General features: G+C 44.9%; 1 protein-coding gene across 1 annotated transcript in view; it reads right to left on the bottom strand.

Moving 5' to 3' along the window:
* Positions 1–20,123, bottom strand: part of LOC147905777 (uncharacterized) — a 137,936-nt gene that overhangs the window by 40,476 nt on the left and 77,337 nt on the right. Inside the window, exon 11 of the mRNA XM_087376923.1 lies at positions 534–884. Coding sequence (XP_087233049.1) covers positions 534–884 — 351 coding nt within the window. The remainder of the gene's footprint in view (positions 1–533; positions 885–20,123) is intronic.

The raw sequence follows: 20,123 nt of genomic DNA, 5'->3' as shown, positions 1-20,123 counted from the left end.
GCTTCTCCTTAATGGGATGAAACCAAAATTCATACAGGTGTCGCATGGCTGCCGTCAGCTCGTGTCATCATACAAATGGATCACGCTTCATCACGCACTACTTCAGAGAGCTATTCTTGACAATCAGACTACATTCAAACTGCACCTTTAGAAAAATGTGATGTAAAAATGAAATCAACACAAAGCCATTATGTAGAACAACTATTCTCAAAACACAGATGTATCACAGCTGAAACAGTTGTCCCAAAACATCAACAGCATAAAGGTTTGGCATTAATAGCGTATTTGAAAAGCACAAACAAGTGCCAATTTAGTAGGAATACGCTGAATTTTTCACCAAAACACAAGCTCCTATTGATTCTGGAAATAGAGGCAGATCACAGCTAAAACATATCTCCCAAAGCGTCATCAACATAAAGGTTAGAATCATCATTACAGATACAAGCACTGTAGCATATTTGAAAAGCACAAGAAAGTTACCGGTTGAGGTCTGATTTTTACAAGAAAACTTTCCAATGACCAAAAAGTGATACCTTGGCTGAGAAGCATGCTGGCGGGGAGCACTCTAGTATCGTTCTCAATGCCAACAGTCGTAATTCCAAAATTCGCATGCTACTCCCCTCCATTTCAACATAATTAATAATCTCCATAATATCCTCTATGGAGAAATCCAAGAGAGTTTGAAATTTTCTTCTTGCACGGGAAAGTCGAAAAGCGCTTCCCAAAATTCTTAGTGCAGGTTTTCTGAATAGGACTTGTTCTCTAAAAGCTGAATTTCGCACAATGGATGTGTGCAACAATAATGCCATCTTTGATAGCTCCTCAAATCCATCTGATAAAACCCAGCGCTTAACACTTCTCCACGATAGTGTGTTCTCGAAAATCTGAAGAACGAAATCATGCCGCTTATGGAGGCAGTCCTCAAGAACCAGAAGCACAAGAACAAGAAATGTGGAAGTCATGCAATTCGAACTTCCTAAACCAGACAAATATGTAACCAATAAGAAACACACTGCTTAACAAAAGAATTCTATTTGCATGGAACTAATCCAGATGTCCTGCTCACAAAAAGATGACTTACTCATAACAATGTCCACCAACAAAACTAAAACCATCTCCACCTTGAAAGAATCAATATGTTATCATTTCAATGTATTATTTAAGAGCCTAGTCTTCTAAAGGTATATATCTTCTTCTTTTTCATCTTTAGTCTATCTTTATATCCGCCTAGAAGAAATTAGAGAGATCTAAAACCCTAAACTATAGTATCAATCAACTTGATGACTCCAAGAGAAACATTACCCTGCACGAGCTTCAAAATTTGGCCTCACATTCTACTCTCATAAGGGAGGCATATTCTTGCCAAGTGTGGCTTGGATCAGAAGTACATAGTGAAGATAGCACCTCACTAAACAACATCAAAGCATACATAAGACAAAACCAACAATTTGTCTCTCCTCATTACATAGACATGCATAGCATGTTTCAAACTATTAAAGACCATGGCCTTGCCCTTGCCAAGGTTATCTTTCCAATCTCTTGATCTTTAACATCCAAATAAACCTTGGATCAGTAGTCCATAGTGAAGATAGCACCTCACTAAATAACATCCAAGCATACATATGACAAAACCACCAATTCAGCTCTCCTCATTATATAGGCATGCATAGCATAGCATGTTTCAAACTATTAAAGACCATGGCCTTGCCCTTGCCAAGGTTATCTTCCCAATCTCTTTGATCTTTAACATTCAAATAAGCCAACTATGTCGCTAGTATAAACAACACTACAGCTTGAGCCAAGAGTGAGGCCTCTCCTCCTGAGAGTATAAACAAACTAGACAGTTCTAGCAAGCTACCTCAATCCATGTAAGCTACATTCGGTGCAACCCCCTCTGGCGCTAACTATCCCCTCAGCCTCACCTCCCGTTGTCTAAGACACTCTCATGTAGTGCCAATACAACGCCTCCTAGGGCATGAACTCTCCCTCTGAAGGACTCGTATAGGCTCATCACTCCCCCTCAGGAATATGCATCTCCTAAAGTCTCCTGGTCATACAAGATCGTGGGAAAATGTCAAAGGCCTTCTGGAAGTCTACAAAGCAAGCGTAGACTTTCTGGGATCTCGTCCACGCCTCAATGATAGCCAACAGGTTGAAGATGTGGTCTAGGGAGTGGAGAGAGAGAGAGAGAGAGAGTAGAACAACAATATATATTTGTACAAGCGTGGACCAAACCATCTACAAAATAGGTGCAAGGTGTGCCACCCCTATCAGCAGGGTGCTATGTGACACTCAGAACTGTTCTCCTTCCTCCTCCTCGCACCTTCAAAACACTTCAGCCTGCATTGCTCTCCTAGAGCACAAACATGCCTTCCTGCTGCTCCAGTGAATGGGCCAATGTAAGGCAGTGTCTGGTGAACCTTGACCTCCTTGCTGCTGTGTAGGCAGCAAATAGTGAGGCACAAGTCTCATGTGAATCCGCTCCTCCTTGCTGCTGTGCAGGCACCCAATGGTGAGGATCTTCTTCTCCAAGTCTTCTGCACCTCCTTGTTGTAGTGGCGGCAGCCCAAACTGAGGCACCAAATTCTTTGTAGAATGGAATGCAGAATGTCCCCACCTGGGGCCCCTTTTAGAGGCCTGGAATCATGTCACATGCACCCCTGCACTTGGGTGCAAGGTGACACACTGGCTACATCGACAAGTGCATTATAGTTCCCAGATAGGAGATTTTGTCGTATGACGTGACCCCTTTGTGAGCCCTTGTCCAGGGACAGTCAGGCACAAGCTACGTAGGTCAGTCTCTCAGCCTTAGGTCAAGTCAGTAGTCAGTTCTTTTTCACTAGTACCCACTGGAGAACAGTAGGTTAAGTGTTTCCATCTTATAGTTTAGGTCTTAGCCTAGGTTAGGAGTCCCTTTAGGGTCCCCAAAGGCTGGACAGGTAAGCAGGGAAGGCAGCCTGCAAAGGCTGCCCAAAACTCCCCTGGCAAATGAGCCGAGGGCTTTTTATAGGCTGGTTGTAGGCCAGCCATTTTGTAAAACAGACTGAGTCGGTCTGTTTACAGACTGGGTTGGCTCAATCCAGCCCTATAAAAGGGCCCCTTGGCTGCCCTGTTTTCTCATTCAGTTTGCTCCTGCCTTCAGTCCTCCTACAGCTCCACTTCAGCCTCCTGTGCAGCCCCTGAGATCCTCAGATCTGGCCCTGCTCTAGCCTCAGTCCCTTGGCCATCAGTTCAGCCTGATCTGAAGGTGACCACGCAGCACAACAGTCGGAGGTTTGGACCAGCAAACGGAGAGAGGTTTGGACACTGTTTCCTCAGCTTTCTCAGCTCTCTTTTACAGTTTACACAGCTCACTCTCAGCTCTATATTTCAGTCATCTCTCAGTTCTCTCATAGGATCTATAACTTCTAGTTTTCACTCTCTCACTCATGCAGTAACCCACGCATTCTGGTAGACAGCACAAGCCTCTTTCTTGCCTTGCAGAAGCGTCCTACATCGTCAGTGTGGACAGCATCAAGGTATCGGTATTGGTCGGCGTTGCCTCTCAGGTCTTTGGGTCTGCTATACGTGTGCATAGTGAGCTCTTCAGAAGCGTGTTCCGTGCTCTCTTGAAGAGTGTTCTTTGTATTTCTCAGTTCTCCAAGTATAAAGCAAATTCTCCCCTAATTGGGGGAGGGGGCTCTCAGTGGGTATAGGGACACAATCGGTTGTTGACTCTACTCTCTCTCTACCCTCATCTCCTTTCTCTCTCTATGGTAAACAACGCTCATTCCACACTAAAGGTTTAAAGAAGGTCTTGCTATGAATTACACGATCAGATAACCGTTGCATGTTACATTGGTATCAGAGCTTCGGTCTGTATTCAGCTTGACTACCGCGAGTGTATGGTTGTGTTGAGATCCGAAAAGGACACACAATCAAGCGCCATGGAAGGGTCAGGAAAAGATTTCAACCACGAAGACTTTAAAGACTACCAACAAGATACGCTTCCGCCAAATGCTCAAGAAGTGATGGCGAACCTTCTAGAGAAGAATCGGGTCCTGCTGCAGTAACTCGAAGAACATTCATCCCAGCTGGAAGAAAGCAGAAGACAGCTGGACCAGACAAAACAACGTCTGGAGGAAAAAGAAGCAGAAAAGCCATTGGAAAGAAAGAGGAACCACAGATTTTGAAAAACTGCTCTTGATGATGCGTGAGGAACGCAAAAATGAGGAGGCGCTGGCTCGCCCAAACAGAGAGGCAACAAAAGCTAGACCGAGAGGCGATGCTTCTCCAACACAAACAGATGTTAGCCGCTATGCAGGCAAGTTTGAGCGCAGCAGCCGTCTCCGCCACAGCTTCGCCATCGACAAAGATAACACCACTCACTCAGTCCACTCCAAATTTTGTTAAGTGTGATGGTAAGTGTGACCATTCAGCAATTTTGCAATTTATTCATCAGTTTGTAGCTCATTTTCCATTAGCACGGATTCAAGATGAGCAAGATAAAGTCCACCTTGCAGCCCCTCATCTTACAGGTGAGGCGATGACTTAGTGGCAGCATTGGGCTAGTAAGCATATTGACCCAAAAATGTTTAAGACGAATTTTGTTTGGGCAACGTTTGTGGCCGATCTCAAAGCCTGTTTTCTCCCACCCCAATATATGCTTAACCTAAGGATGAGTTCGCTCGTCTCTCCCAGAATGGTTTGCCTGTGTTGACATACAGTAATAAGGTCATCACACTGGCGCAACAGTTGGGCGTGACGGAGAGTGCCAAGATGAAGCAATTCATTCAAGGTTTGCACACGAACATACGTTTTACCATTCGGAACTTCGACCTGCTGGATTACGAGCGGGCGCTGACTCTCGCACAAAATCAGAAGATGATGCTGAACGGGGGAAAGCCCAAGCAGGTCCAGAAAGATTCCAAAGCCCCGCAGCAGTCAAACAACACAGCGGGTAAGGATCATCAGAAGGACAACCAGTTCCAAAAGAAAGATGGCCAGGCTTCTGGTCAAAAGAAGGAGTCCAAGCCAAAGATGACTCCGGATGAGAAGGCTAAAGCGGATATTACCGGAGGCTATCTACAGCTCGACGAGCAGAAGCAGTACCACCAAGAACATTGTTGCTTTCATTGCCACCACATCACTGGGCATGGCAAGAAGGATTGTCAATGGCTTGCCGAAAAGGCTGCGAAAGCACCTACTTCGTCCGTCGCTAATGTATTGGCTCTTCTAGCTCCGCCTCCATCCTCACCTACGAATGCCGTCTTCCCTGCTTTGAACGCCGTTCCCACGGTAGTCTTTCAAGGTAAGAAGGAGGACGACTTCTCAGATCAAAAGAAGGAGCTCATTCGAGCGTACGGCACAACTAACGGGCATCAGTTTATTGTCATGTTCGATATGGGGAGTTCAGAAGGTGCCATCTCTCCTCAGCTTGCCAAGACAGTGGGATGCACCATGGTGCCTCACGAGCTTGCAGTGGACGGTTCACACCCGGCTTGCGCACACACATCACGCATAAGGCCATCTAGTTCACTTTTTCAGTTCAGAAGACCATGTTTATGCGAGATTTTATATTGACTCCTTTGATGGGGTGCCACATGATCCTCGGGATTCAATGGTTCCGTGAGCATGTTCCGACGCCTAATTGGCGGCAGGACACCTTCACGATTGTGGAAGGTTTACCTAAGCCCGCCATGATACGCGGTGATTGGAGCATACCAGGGATTCCATTAATCTCTCATATTCAAGCAGGTCGCGCCACCCGCAAGGGTGCCATGTGTGCACTTGTCTATGTCCAGTGCCAGATCACTGCAATTCAAGCCGCTCCTCCGATGGGGCAAGCAATGGTGGATCTACTCCAAGAGTTTAAAGACATCATGCTCCGGGACGATCTGCCACCCCAGCTACCTCCCAACCAACCGGAAGACCATCGCATCGATCTACTTCCGGACTCAACACCTCCAAGTAAGCTCCCTTATCGACTTAAAAAATCTATGAAGGGGGGGTTAGAGCAGCAATTGTCTCAATTACTACGCGCAAGGTTTATTAAACCTTCTTCTTCGCCTTTTGCTACACCCGTTCTATTTGTGGCAAAGAAGGATAAGTCCGCCGGGACGATCTGCCACCCCAGCTACCTCCCAACCAACCGGAAGACCATCGCATCGATCTACTTCCGGACTCGACACCTCCAAGTAAGCTCCCTTATCGACTTTCAAAATCTATGAAGGGGGGGTTAGAGCAGCAATTGTCTCAATTACTACGCGCAAGGTTTATTAAACCTTCTTCTTCGCCTTTTGCTACACCCATTCTATTTGTGGCAAAGAAGGATAAGTCCGCACGACTATGTGTCGACTACAGAGCACTCAATAAGCTTACGGTAAGCAACAAGTTTCCTATGCCCCACATCGAGTACATCTTGGAAAGACTCAAGGATGCAAGATTTTTTTCAAAGATTGACCTCAAGAGTGGCTACCATCAAGTCCGGATTTTTTAAGCTGACATCCCAAAGACAGCTTTCCGAACTGAGCGAGCTCATTACGAGTTCGTCATCATGCCCTTTGCTCTAAAGAATGCACCACCAACATTCAACAAGATGATGTCCCGGGTATATTGGGAAGTGCCTATTCATCTTTCTCGATGATATCCTTATCTTTTCCGCGACAGCCGAGCAGCATATTAAGGATGTGCGATGTGCCCTACAGTTATTACGTGATAACCAGCTATATCTCAACGCAAAGAAAAGTGAATTCGGATTGCTAGAAATTCTGTATTTGGGCTACATCATTAGTGCTCAAGGGATTCGATTGGACCCTGAGAAGATCCAAGCTATCACAAGTTGGGCTGTCCCCACGACGGCCCAGGAGATCCGATCCTTTGTGGGGTTGTATCAAGCATACAGCTCGCACATGGAGGGTTTCTTAACATACGCAGCCCCTCTTACAGATTTACTCAAGGGGGTAAAGACACGTAGACAAAAAGTTCAAGTCACAGGCAAAGCTTTGCAGGCCTTTCACAACTTGCAATGGTTGGCCTCGACAGCACCAGTTATGAAGCTTGCCTCTTGGGATGATCCATTTCTGGTAATCACAGACGCTAGCAATGTCGCCATAGGGACAGTTTTACAGCAAGAAGATAGGCCCGTGGCATACTACAACAGAAAGCTTAACGATGTCGAAAAGCAATATTCAGTGTATGATAGAGGGCTCCTCGGTGTCATCCAAGCATTAAAACATTGGAAGCCTTTCCTATACGGACGGACCTTCACGGTGAAGACAGATCACCAAGCCCTTAAGTGGCTTCAAACAATGCCTAGTACGCAATGGAGTGATCGGCAGCAACGGTGGAGTCAGATATTCCAATAGTTTGGGGGAATGATCGAGTACATTCCTGGCAAAAACAACCCCGTTAAAGACACTCTCAGTCGGAAAGGTTCCATCCAGACCATTGAGCAGACCACTATGCTCAAAATCAAAGGAAATGATCTTGATAGCATGAAGGCACAGTACGCGGAGTCAGCAGAGTTTGGCACACAATTCCAGTTAGCCACGATGCTTGCTCCAGGCCATTACTCATTGGAAGACGGTTGGCTTTTCTATAAGAAAAGGTTATGTGTACTCAAAGACAAATGACAGTTGCTTCTTCATGATGCCCATGATGCCCTTACCGGTGATCACAGAGGTATCAACGGGACTTTGGAGAAGTTAGAGCGCTATTTCTATTGGCCAAAGATGCGGAAGGACATATACGGCTATGTGCAGAATTGTCAAATATGCCAAAAGGTCAAGGCTTCCCACAAGAAAGCGGCACGCTTACTTATGCCATTGCCAATCCCCGACGGTCCTTCCCAGTACATAGGTATGAATTTCGTGGGACCACTTCCAGCATCCGCAGGTACGTGTAATACTCAATGTCTTACTATTGTTTGTAGCTTTAGTAAATATTGTATGCTAATTCCCTGCAAACAAACGGCCAGCGCTGAAGATGTAGCCCGTTTGTTTATCAAGTATTCATATTCCATTGGAGGGTTGCCAAAAACCATAACATCCGACAGGGACTTCAAGTTTACGTCTAACTTTTGGCGAGCCTTGTTTGATAATTTTGGTACTAAGCTACAGATGTCCAGCGCTTTCCATCCGCAATTGAACGGCCAGACGGAAAAGTATAATGGTATGGCATTTGATATTTTGAAATCATATTGTCATGATGCTCAAGGAAAGTGGGAGCAGTTTCTTCCGCTTGTGCAGGCCATTCTGAACGATACCTATTCTTCGAGTATTGGTCGCACACCTTATGAAGCGGCGTTTGGACGGCGATTTACCTCACTCCTTACCCGGATGGTGTCTCCATCTCTTGAAGCCAACAAAACCACCGAATCCATGGCAGAGATTACGGAGTCCGTGAAAAGCCGCATCGCCAAAGCTTAAGCATCGTATACATGCCAAGCTAATAAATCCAGACCAGATGTCCAGTATAAAGAGGGTCAATGGGTGTATTTACGCATTATCATGCAACGATTGAAGCAGGTGGGCAAGCGATGCCCTAAGCTGTCCTTCAGGAGCTTCGGACCATTCCCTATTATTCAAAAGATCAACGATGTCTCAATGAAGTTAAGCCTACCAGACAGTTGGACTATCCACAACGTGTTCCATGTAGCTTGGTTGAAGCCATATTTTGGACCTCCTCTTTCAAAGATTTCCAACGAGCAACAACCTGAAGTTCTTGATGAAGCCGAAATTTTGCAGCCAGGAGAGATCCCTCTTCATAAATTCAAGCATGGGTCAGGACGTAGGATCCGGGAGTTTTACACCAAGTTCCGTGATCGAGGTACCCATGAAGCAGTGTCGTTGGACGAAGATTTTTCCAAGAGTTTCCCCAGATATCGGCGGACTACTTGGAAGCAATGAACCTACCGCCAAGTTAAGAAGGAGGTAATGTCACATGCACCCCTGCACTTGGGTGCAAGGTGACACACTGGCTACATCGACAAGTGCATTATAGTTCCCAGATAGGAGATTTTTTCGTATGCTATGACCCCTTTGTGAGCCTGTCCACGGACAGTCAGGCACAAGCTACGTAGGTCAGTCTCTCAGCCTTAGGTCAAGTCAGTAATCAGTTCTTGTTCACTAGTACCCACTGGAGAACAGTAGGTTAAGTGTTTCCATCTTATAGTTTAGGTCTTAGCCTAGGTTAGGAGTCCCTTTAGGGTCCCCAAAGGCTGGACAGGTAAGCAGGGAAGGCAGCTTGCAAAGGCTGCCCAAAAACTCCCCTGGCAAATGAGCAAGGGAGGGCTTTTTATAGGCTGGTTGTAAGCCAGCCAGTCTGTAAAACAGACTGAGTCGGTCTGTTTACAGACTGGGTTGGCTCAGTCCAGCCCTATAAAAGGGCCCCTTGGCTGCCCTGTTTTCTCATTCAGTTTGCTCCTGCCTTCAGTCCTCCTACAGCTCCACTTCATCCTCCTGTGCAGCCCCTGAGATCCTCAGATCTGGCCCTGCTCTAGCCTCAGTCCCTTGGCCATCAGTTCAGCTCTGAAGGTGACCACGCAGCACAATAGTCGGAGGTTTGGACCAACAAACTGAGAGAGGTTTGGACACTGTTTCCTCAGCTTTCTCAGCTCTCTTTTACAGTTTACACAGCTCACTCTCAGCTCTATATTTCAGTCATCTCTCAGTTCTCTCATAGGATCTATAACTTCTAGTTTTCACTCTCTCACTCACGCAGTAACCCTGCATTCCGATAGACAGCACAAGCCTCTTCGTTGCCTTGCAGAAGCGTCCTACATCGTCAGTGTGGACAGCATCAAGGTCTCGGTATTGGTCGGCATTGCCTCTCAGGTCTTTGGGTCTGCTATACGTGTGCATAGTGAGCTCTTCAGAAGCGAGTTCCATGCTCTCTTGAAGAGTGTTCTTTGTATTTCTCAGTTCTCCAAGTATAAAGCAAATTCTCCCCTAATTGGGAGAGGGGGTCCTCAGTGGGTACAGGGACCCAATCGGTTGTCGACTCTACTCTCTCTCTACCCTCATCTCCTTTCTCTCTCTATGGTAAACAACGCTCATTCCTCGCTAAAGGTTTAAAGAAGGTCTTGCTGTGAATTACACAATCAGATAACCGTTGCATGTTACAAATCATGCAGATCTGCCTAACTTACCCACAGACTGGGTTGACCCGGGCTGTAGTTTCTTTTTACTGACTGACAGGCTGATTTGGCCTTGTGGCAGCCTGCAACTGTCCCGCCTTCTGCTGCACCACTTTCTGAGCTTGCCCACCCAACTTGCTGTCAACCAGACTGGTTCTCCTGTGACACGACCCCAGCACTCCTGAAACCTACGACATGCAAGCAAACACAAGAACACACCAAATGTGAAGAAACTGAGCAAGCTGCTCACCACCCAACCATGACATCTACAGGATGCGATCCCGAATCAGGAGATGTCCCCTTCGAGCCATGAGCTGAGCTACTAGCACGAACTCCCAACCAGATCCTAACCAGCCTAGTGTCCCATACCACCAGGTGGCACTGTGAAGCTTAGGATCTACTGCTGGGCCTTGGGCTACGCTATGATGCAAGCGCACGTTCGCGACTCAATCCAAGATCAAACCTAGCACCTAGGAACGAGACTTGCTCCCATCGGCTCTCTGAGAACTGAACCTATGGGCCCCTTATATAGACTCGGGCCCCAAGCGCCAAAAATAGCGAAGACCTCTAACTAGTTCGTACCCTTGCCACTCAACCCGAGAATCAAGCCTGCCTAACTCTAAGCCCCCCCACGCTACCTAAGCTAGTCTTGTGTACCTAGTACACGTTGGATATCAATCCGTGCACATGACATACTTCCCCTCCTCTAAGAACTCACTTCTGAGTTCACTAAAAAACCCGGGAACGTTCTCTGGAGGTTCTGTAATGTCTCCCATGTTGCATTCTCCTCAACACGATCCTTCCACTTGATCTTGTATTCCATGATAGTTCTATTACGAATCTGCCTTTCACGAAATTCAAGAATACTCTCAAGCTCGTGTGAAATAAAAGTTAAATCTGTAACTTCTATTATTTCTTAAGGAGAAACAAGTTGATCATCCACACCCAATAACTCTTTCGTCTCCTGACATGAAATACTGGATGTACTTTAATATCAGGAGGAAATTCTAGTCTATATGCAACAAGTCCAATTCTTTTAATAACCTTGAACGGACCACAATATTTGGGGGATAACTTCGGAACGAAAACAGTACTTAGGCTCTTGGATTCCTTAGGAATACGCAAATATACCATCGCCTTCAAAGAACTCTCTAGGTGAACGATGTCTATTAGCATAAAATCTATCCCGATCTTGGGCACTTCTAATTGACTCCTTGGCAAACTGAAACATTTCTTGCATGTCCTGCAAGAATGTCTTTGCAGCATCATTTTGGATTCCCTTTAACCCAACCATAACTGGTGACTTAGGTTGAAACCTGTACATAAGCATAAAAGGACTGTAACCAGTACTCGAATGCTTCGCACTGTTATAAGCAAATTCTATCATAGGTAGATAATCTTCCCATGAAGACTATCTCCTAGAAACATATGCCCGAAGCATATCTTCAACCAATTATTTGCGCTTCTCTGTACTGCCATCAGATTGTGCATGATCTGAAAAACTCATACTTAGAGTCTTCTCAAAAACAAGGGTCCAAAAGTTACTTGTAAACTTCAAGTCCCTGTCGCTAACTATGTCAAAGGGCAAACCATACAGCTTAAACAAGTGGTCCACAAACTCGTGAGCCAGCTGAACATCTGAAATAGTTATTCTAGTAGGTAAGAATCTAGCCATTTTTGTCAGACGAACCACTATGACCCAAATGGAGTCATGACCCTTGCGCGTTCGAGGCAAACCAGTAATAAAATCCATGGAAATATTTTCCCATTTATTACCTGGAATTCGCAATGGCTGTAATAAACCCGCGCTTCTAAGGCGTTCTGCCTTAGTAACCTGACAAACCCAGCAACCTACCACATAGTTTTCAATAAATGCATCCATCTTAGGCCAATAAAAGGTATGCTTCACAAGACACTGAGTCCAATGTATACCCGGATGTCCAGCACTAGGAGCATCATGACACTCCCAGAGAATCTTGGATCGAAGATCCAAAACATCTGCCACACATATCTTTTCATTCCGGAACAACAAGCCATTCCTAATCATCCACTGACCTCCCGTCGCCTATACCGTAGGTGGCACAATCCTTCAGTCCTCGTCAACCATGGAGCTCCCATCCTAGACTTTCTACGAATAAGAGCTGAAATGACTATTAGTTGTGCAAAGCCCTCTCAAGGATTGAAATAGGTCTGAGGATATTTCCGTAAATGACATAGCATTTACAAACTTGACTCGACTTAAGGCATCCGCCACACTATTCAGCGAACCCTTTCGCTAACGTATTTCAAAATCAAAATCTTGCATTAACTCTACCCATCTGGCCTTTCGTCCCCTCAATTCAGGCCCATCACACACATACTTGATTGACTGGTGATCGGTCAATACAAGAAACTCGAACCATACAAGTAGTGTCTCCAAACTTTCAGAGCATACACAACTGCATAGAGTTCTTTTTCTAGTGTGAGCCAACGATATTGGGTGTCGTCTAGCTTCTTACTCTCAAAAGCTACAGGTCTGCCCTCTTGGAATAAAGCTGCCCAATCGCAAAATCACTCGCATCAATCTTTAAAACATAAGGCCGGGTAGGATCGGGTAGGTAATGCAAGAACGGGTGCTTCCTTGATAGTTAACTTCAAGGTTTCAAAAGCCTTGTTCAATGCATCATTCCAAGAGATCGGCTGGGTAGACCTACATCCACGATCTTTCAATATGTTGGTCAAGGGTGCCGTGATGTGTGAATAATCACGCACAAACTTTCGTAGAAATACCGTGAATCCTAGGAAAGAACGAAGTTGTCTCACAATCTGAGGGATAGGCCATTATAAAACCTTCTGGATACGATCCAGATCAATGCTAATACCTTCAGAAGAAATCTTGTGTCCTAAGTAAATGATCTCCTTCATAAAGAAGTCACATTTACTCATCTTGGCATAAAGTTTATACTGTCTTAGTATAACTAAGACAATTTAGAGGTGTCCAATGTGATCCTCTAGCGTTCGGCTATATACCAAGATGTCATCTAAGAAAACGACAACAAATTTGCCCAAAAAATCTCGGAACAAATCATTCATCATTTGCTGGAAGGTGGCAAGAGCATTAGTCAAACCAAAAGGTAATACGAGAAACTCGTAGTGGCCATACCTAGTTCGGAACGTGGTTCTATCTATGTGTTTAGCATAGATGCGGATTTGGTGATAACCCGTACGCAAATCAATCTTCGTGAAATACTTCGCTCCGGCTAAACGGTCTATCAAATCATCGGAACGAGGAAGAGGGCATCGATTCTTAATTGTCACTTTATTCAATCATTTATAATCTATACACATTCTCCACGAATTATCTTTCTTCTTTCTTTAAGAGAACAAGTGCTCCCCAAGGTGATTTACTTGGGCGGATATAGCCCATATTCAGATAATCTTGTAGCTGTGAAGCTAACTCAACCTCCTCAAGCTGGCTCATCCTATAAGGTGGAACACTAATAGGTTGAGCCCCACGTACTAAATCTATGCGATGGTCTACTACCCATTCTGGAGGTAAACCTTCCGGCAGTTCAGCAGGGAATACATCCATGAAATCACCTAACAACGTTCTCAATTCACGGTGTTCAAACACACTTAAATCATTCTTGTTATTAACAAAGACAACAAATCAAGAAAGCGGAATCAAAACACACTGATACACATCATAATAAGAAGTGTTTAATATGTTCCGAAGCTGCATCGCAGATACAATAGGTCCCTGAGAAGAGGGAATATTATCACACTGAATACAAATTTGGGTGTCCTTATCCAAAAAAGAAAGGGTATGTTTCTTCCATGCAATCCGAATATCGTGGGTTTTAAATCACTCTATTCGATTAACAAGTCCACATGCTCCAAGTGCATGACATAGCACGTAAGAGCAGCTGTGTGTAGTCTTGAATCCGGATAGAAAGCGCTTCAATCTTGCGATCCCAAAACTGCTTCCCAGCTGGAAGCTGCACCTCGTAGGTGTGACCACTAGGTATCATGGACAGCCCCATCTTCTACACAAGTTTGTAACTAACAAAATTGTGAGAGCTGCCCAGGTCAAAGAGAATGTGAACTCTTCGGTTTCTAACTTCTCCATAAACTCGGAAAAGATCATGGGAACCAAATAACGAATTATTAAAAGTGCAATTACAAGAGTGGGCAAGTAATGACATTTACAGAAATACCTGGCATCGAAACTTGATTAGCTCCCTTAGCTTTGGTACCTGGACCCGCATGGAGCTTCGGTCCCGGCGCTTGCTTCTGGTTCTTGCGCTTAGGACAATCATTCCTAGTGTGGCCCCGCTCCTCGCATATGAAGCAACGTCCTTCTTTCTTTAGCTTCAAGGTACGAAGGAAAGGAGCACAACCATTCTTCGCCTGAGTCAAATATTTCTTGGAGGTGTTGTCTAAAGACTTCGACTCCCCGGTACCAGTGGTAGACTGGAAGAACTTCCTCTTGTTCTTCTTACCCGTGTCGGCAACTGTGATCTACTGCGCACCACCATCATCACTTCCGCCATAAACACCCGCTCCCTAATACACATCCCGAAGGACGCACTCGGCCTTCCATCCCGTCCTTGCTCTCGGCTTCCCTTCTCGATCTCGCTCCTACTTCTTCCCTACGCCAACTCCTACAACTAACGATCTACACCAAAACTCTTTTCCTTACAGACGATCTTCCTCCCGGCCTCTCTTCTTCTCCACCTTGCTTCCTGTGAATTCACCCCTGCTCTCTCTCTCTCTCTCTCTCTCTCTCTCTCTCTCTCTCTCTCTCTCTCTCTCTCTCTGCAAATGACAGTCGGAGATGAGCCACCCCCCACCATTTTAGATGGACAAGTAGTCCCTTTTATTCCTGTTCAAGGAAACATTTTAGCAGCCCCGCTCATGTCAGTGCAAGGAGCTACAATAGACAATTTTCCTAATGAATCTGAAATTTGGGCGTTTCTAACAGCTCTGCAAAGCACATTGGATCGCCAACAGCAAGAGATACATGCACTCTCTTTGAAGTGCCAACACTTACAGTACAGAAATAAAGATTTGGAGCAAAAGGTGGCCATACAAGAGAGCTCCATAAACAGTTTGGAGGAAAAAAATATCAATCAAGAGGAAAAATTATGTGAGCTGGAACAGACTTTGGAAAAGATGAAAGAAAATACGGCACCACACCCTCAAATAGAATGCAAGCCACAGACAAACACCTCAGTGACATGGGCAAATATAGTAAATGGACATGCCTCGCCAGATGCACATCTAGACAAGGGGGAAAAATCAGAAGATAAGATAGATGTTGATGAGTATAGAGAGAGAGAAAAAAGATCACAGAACATTGTCATACGAGGTCTAGTAGAAAAAGAAAAGGAAACACCCCTCTCACTTGCAAAGGATGTAGGGGACTTTTTTGTGGAGCACTTTGCCATGCAAGAGGTTGTGGTCTTTGGGGCACACAGAGTAGGGAGAAAGAGAGATGAAAATTCGAGTCAGCGAGCAATTGTTTGCACCATGCTTGACCCGCGCAAGAGAGAAATCATTTTGGACAGCAGCAAGATTTACTTAAAGGGAACATCTTTCTACGTGACAGAAGACCGCACCCCCAAGCAGCAAGAAGAAAGGAGACGTATGTATGAGGCCCGAATCAAAAAAAAAGAGCAAGGAGCTGAACAGGCCCTCTAGGAACACGCGGCCTATGGAACCCAAAAGAAGTTGAAGATCATGTTTTGGAATTGTAGAGGTTTCCCTTGGCATAAAGGGGCTGGATTGAATGAAGTTATGCATGATGCAGACATTATTTTTCTCGCAGAGACTTGGGAAAGGGACATATGCAGAATTCCTAAAATTAATGGATACGTGGTGCACTCCATCTGGCAAAAGCAAGTTGGCCTACGAGGGCAAGGAGGGGTAGCATGCATATACAAGGAGCATATACAAGACATGATTTCCATAGCCAAAGATGACATCCACAAACGCTTCATATGGATCATGGTAAAAGGAATGCACTCACCACTTTACATTGCAGGGTGCTACATTCCTCATAGAGAATCTCCCTTCTACCAAAGACATGAGGTTGACCCAACCCAGCCACTTGGAGACCTGTGCTTGGATATAGCTATGTTCAACAAAAAAGGAAATGTTTTGCTCATTGGTGATTTCAATGCACGGATAGGAGATCTACAGTTTCACTATCCCACTCAGCAAGAATACATCAAGGAACATGAGATAGACATTGACCCCATTTGGTGTAGATGCTCGAAGGATAAGGAAGTGAATGCACATGGTAGGGCATTGGAGCAATTGATGAATGGAATGCACATGTTGGTGGTGAATGGCACAGCCCTTTTCCCAAAATCAAATACCCCTACTTGTTTCCCTGCCAGTGGAGGGGCTAGTGTGATCGACTATGCATTGATTGGTTTGGAAGCTTGCCATCTCATTCACAATTTCTCACTTGGCTCAAAGTCCCCTGATTCAGATCACACACCACTATATGTGGAGCTTAATATATTACTTGCCAAGGCAACTTTAGAAGAGCGCAAAACAGTTGAAGGCAACTATCATATAAATGAGGCAAAGAAGGTGGAGTACGCTGAAACTCTAGAGACGTGTCTGCTGGGAAAACAGAAAATTGGGTGGACAGAATTGAAAAATGCTATTCTCACTACAGCCAAGTCAGTTTTGGGGTACAAAAAGAGCAATAAAGAATGCAAGAAAGGGCTACCATACAATGTTTGGTTTGATGCTGAGTGCAAGGCAGCTAGGAATGCACTAAAGGGGATCCCAATGGGGGATGAGAAAAGAGCAGCTGAGAAACAGCTCCATGCACTTACACGTAAAAAAAGACGTGCACATATTGTGAACAAGGAATGGACTGATGCAATTGATTTTATCAAGCATCCTAGAAGAGCATGGAAAGGGATTAAACAAAGGTCAAATGACATTATGGGAGATTTTACAGAAACACAGATGCTGGAATATGCTCAACAGCTCTACACACATCCCAAGGCTCGGCCCATGGTGAGCATACCTCTCAGCAGTAATACTCAGGGTCTTTTCTCATTGAAAGATGTACAAGATGGCCTCAAGAAAATGGTAAATGGAAAGGCAGCAGACACTCTACACCTAGTGGCTGAACTCATTAAGTGGACCAATGAGCACACGCAAAGGCACATAGCAATGGCACTAAATCAGGCTTTGATGCATGGTTTCCCAACAGAATGGCAAGAGAATTGGATCAAACCAATCTACAAAGGGGGTGACCGCAATCAATTAACAAATTACAGAACAATTATGGTATGTTCCACTCTAGCCAAACTATATAGCACAATAGTAGAGGCAAAATTGAGTGCTTGGGCAGAGAAAGAAAATAAAAGAGCAATGGGACAAGCTGGTTTCAGACCAAAACACTGTACAGTGGATCACCTAGTCACTCTTCGAGTTTTGATGGAGGAAAGCCGCCTCAAGAGGAAGCCACTCTTCTGTTGTTTCATTGACTTTAAGAAGGCATTTGATACAGTGCCTAGGGATGTGCTATGGGAGAGAATGGAATGCATAGGGGTGCCCGAGGAAATAAGGTTTGCTGTCTTTAGACTTTATGAGAAAGTAAAATGTCAACTAAAATGTAAGGATGGGATGTCACAAGAGTTCTATAGTAATATGGGGGTAAAACAAGGATGTCCGCTCTCACCCACTTTGTTCGGCCTATGCATTGATAGACTTGAGGAGTTGGTGAATGAAGAAGCATGTAAAGATGAGTTATACAGCCCTCATCTAGCAGGTCTCGTGATTTGGTTGCTTCTTTACGCAGATGATGTGGTTGTTTTCACTGATAGTGAAAGTAAGATGCAAAAAATGATGGATATCTTCAGCATATTTTGTGCAGAGAGTGGGATGGCTATTAATGTCAACAAAACTAAACTCATGATAGTCAAGACTATACAGCCAAGCAGCCCCCTCCAAATCTTATATAAAGGACAACCCATTGAGACAGTGCACTCATTCAAATACTTGGGTATTGAAATCCCCGCCAATAATAGATGGAACAGCTGTGTGCAACGGAGACTTGATGCAGGATGGGAAAAATACTTCCAATTTGAAAATAAGTGCAACAATAGCAATACGAGAAGGTGGCAAGTACGAAATATGATCTTTGGGGCATATGTGATACAGACAGTACTCTACGGAGTAGAGGTATGGGGTGGGAGTATATCTCCATCAACGTGGAATGAGATAGAGAAAATGCAAAAGTCTTTCATTAGGAGGCACCTGGGCATCAAGGCTACTACACCATACTCTTTGTTACTCCTAGAGACAGGATGTATACCCATAGAGCTACATGCTCTGAAGAGAGTACTCAGATACATCACAAAGGTCAAGTGCATGGATAATGAAATGCTACCAAAGAGAGCATGGAATGAAAGTCAGAAGCTTCAAAAGACAAACAAGGGCAAGATTTTGACATCCGGATGGGCACAGGACCTAAAAAAATGGTTCAAGAAGTGGGAAGTAGAAGAGTATTTAAACTACTCTTCAGAGGAGATTGATGAAGAGGCTTTTCATTATGACCTGCTGAATGCACTACACAGGAAATGGCAAACAGCAGAAAACAAAGATAAATTTGAGTACTATCGCACATATATCAACCCCGAATATTGGTCAATTTATACAGGAAGGGAGACAACAACGCAGAAGTACATATGTACACCTATAGCAGTGCATAAACGGAGGGCTTTAGCCTCACTTCGCACCCGATCACACCAGCTGCAAATAGAAACAGGGGGATGGAAAAAGATGCCAAGGGAGAGTAGAATATGCCAACTATGTGATCAAGGTATGGTTGAAACAGAAGAACACATGGTAATGATATGCCCTCACTATGCACACATTAGGGAAGAGTTCAATCACCTCCTTGAGGGACATAACAAACTGGCTGATTTGCTGCATAAAGGGTCACCTTCAGCTTTAGGAACATTTGTGTATAAGCTCTTCAAGCATAGGAATCCACCTGAATCCTAGAAGGTGGTTTCTCTTTCCACCCTCCCATCTTCGGGAGGAGCTTTCATGTACTTGTGATATTGTATTGCCCAGGTCCCATAGGCCGGTTTTGGTCTTCAGAGGACGATAATATATTCTTCTTCTTCTTCTTCTTCTCTCCATCTAACCACCACCCTTAACGATGAACCATAAGGCACTTGCAGGGTAATAAACATGAATTTCGAAATTAGGGCATACCTGGAGGAAAAAAATCGTCCAAAATTCTCGCAACAGAAGTTCCTACCTCAGGAGTTGGCTCTGATACCAACTGACACGACCCCAGCACTCCTGAAACCTCTGACCTGCAAGCAAACACAAGAACACACCAAACGTGAAGAAACTGAGTAGGCTGCTCACCACCCAACCATGACATCTACGGGATGCGATCCCGAATCAAGAGGTGTCCCCTCCGAGCCACGAGCTGAGCTACTGGCATGAACTCCCAACCAGATCCTAACCAGCCTAGTATCCCATACCACCAGGTGGCGCTACAAAGCCTGGGATCTACTGCTAAGCCTTGGGCTACGCTATGATGCAGGCGCACGTCCGCGACTCAATCCAGGATCAGACCTAGCACCTAGGAACGAGACTTGCTCCCATCGGCTCTCTAAGAACTGAACCTCTGGGCCTGTTACGCTCTAGCCGAGGTAGCATGACCTCGGAAGAATCAGTCGACATTTCCCTTAAAGGATCTATGGTTGTAATATATTTGTTTGTGCTTTATGTAAATGATCGGGAGGGAATTAATGTCAAGGTCCTAGGTGAGGGTTGATAGCACCAGACTAGGTGGATCTAAGGCTAAGGGCCTAATGCATGAAATGTGCCTAGGGGCAAAGAAAATTAAAGCATCCCAAGAGAGGGGTGAAATGTTGCATTAGTAAGGCCCTATAATGATAACATGTGGCATCTAGATCCATCTAGGGAGATTGGGGCATGCTGGAGCTAGTGAGAGAAGGAGATGGTGCTTTTT

Source organism: Dipteris shenzhenensis, chromosome 1 (assembly GCF_047967505.1).
Source record: "Dipteris shenzhenensis isolate YYH24624 ecotype China chromosome 1, Dip_SZ_1.0, whole genome shotgun sequence".
Lineage (NCBI taxonomy): Eukaryota > Viridiplantae > Streptophyta > Polypodiopsida > Gleicheniales > Dipteridaceae > Dipteris > Dipteris shenzhenensis.
This window is presented reverse-complemented; position numbering and strand designations above follow the sequence as displayed.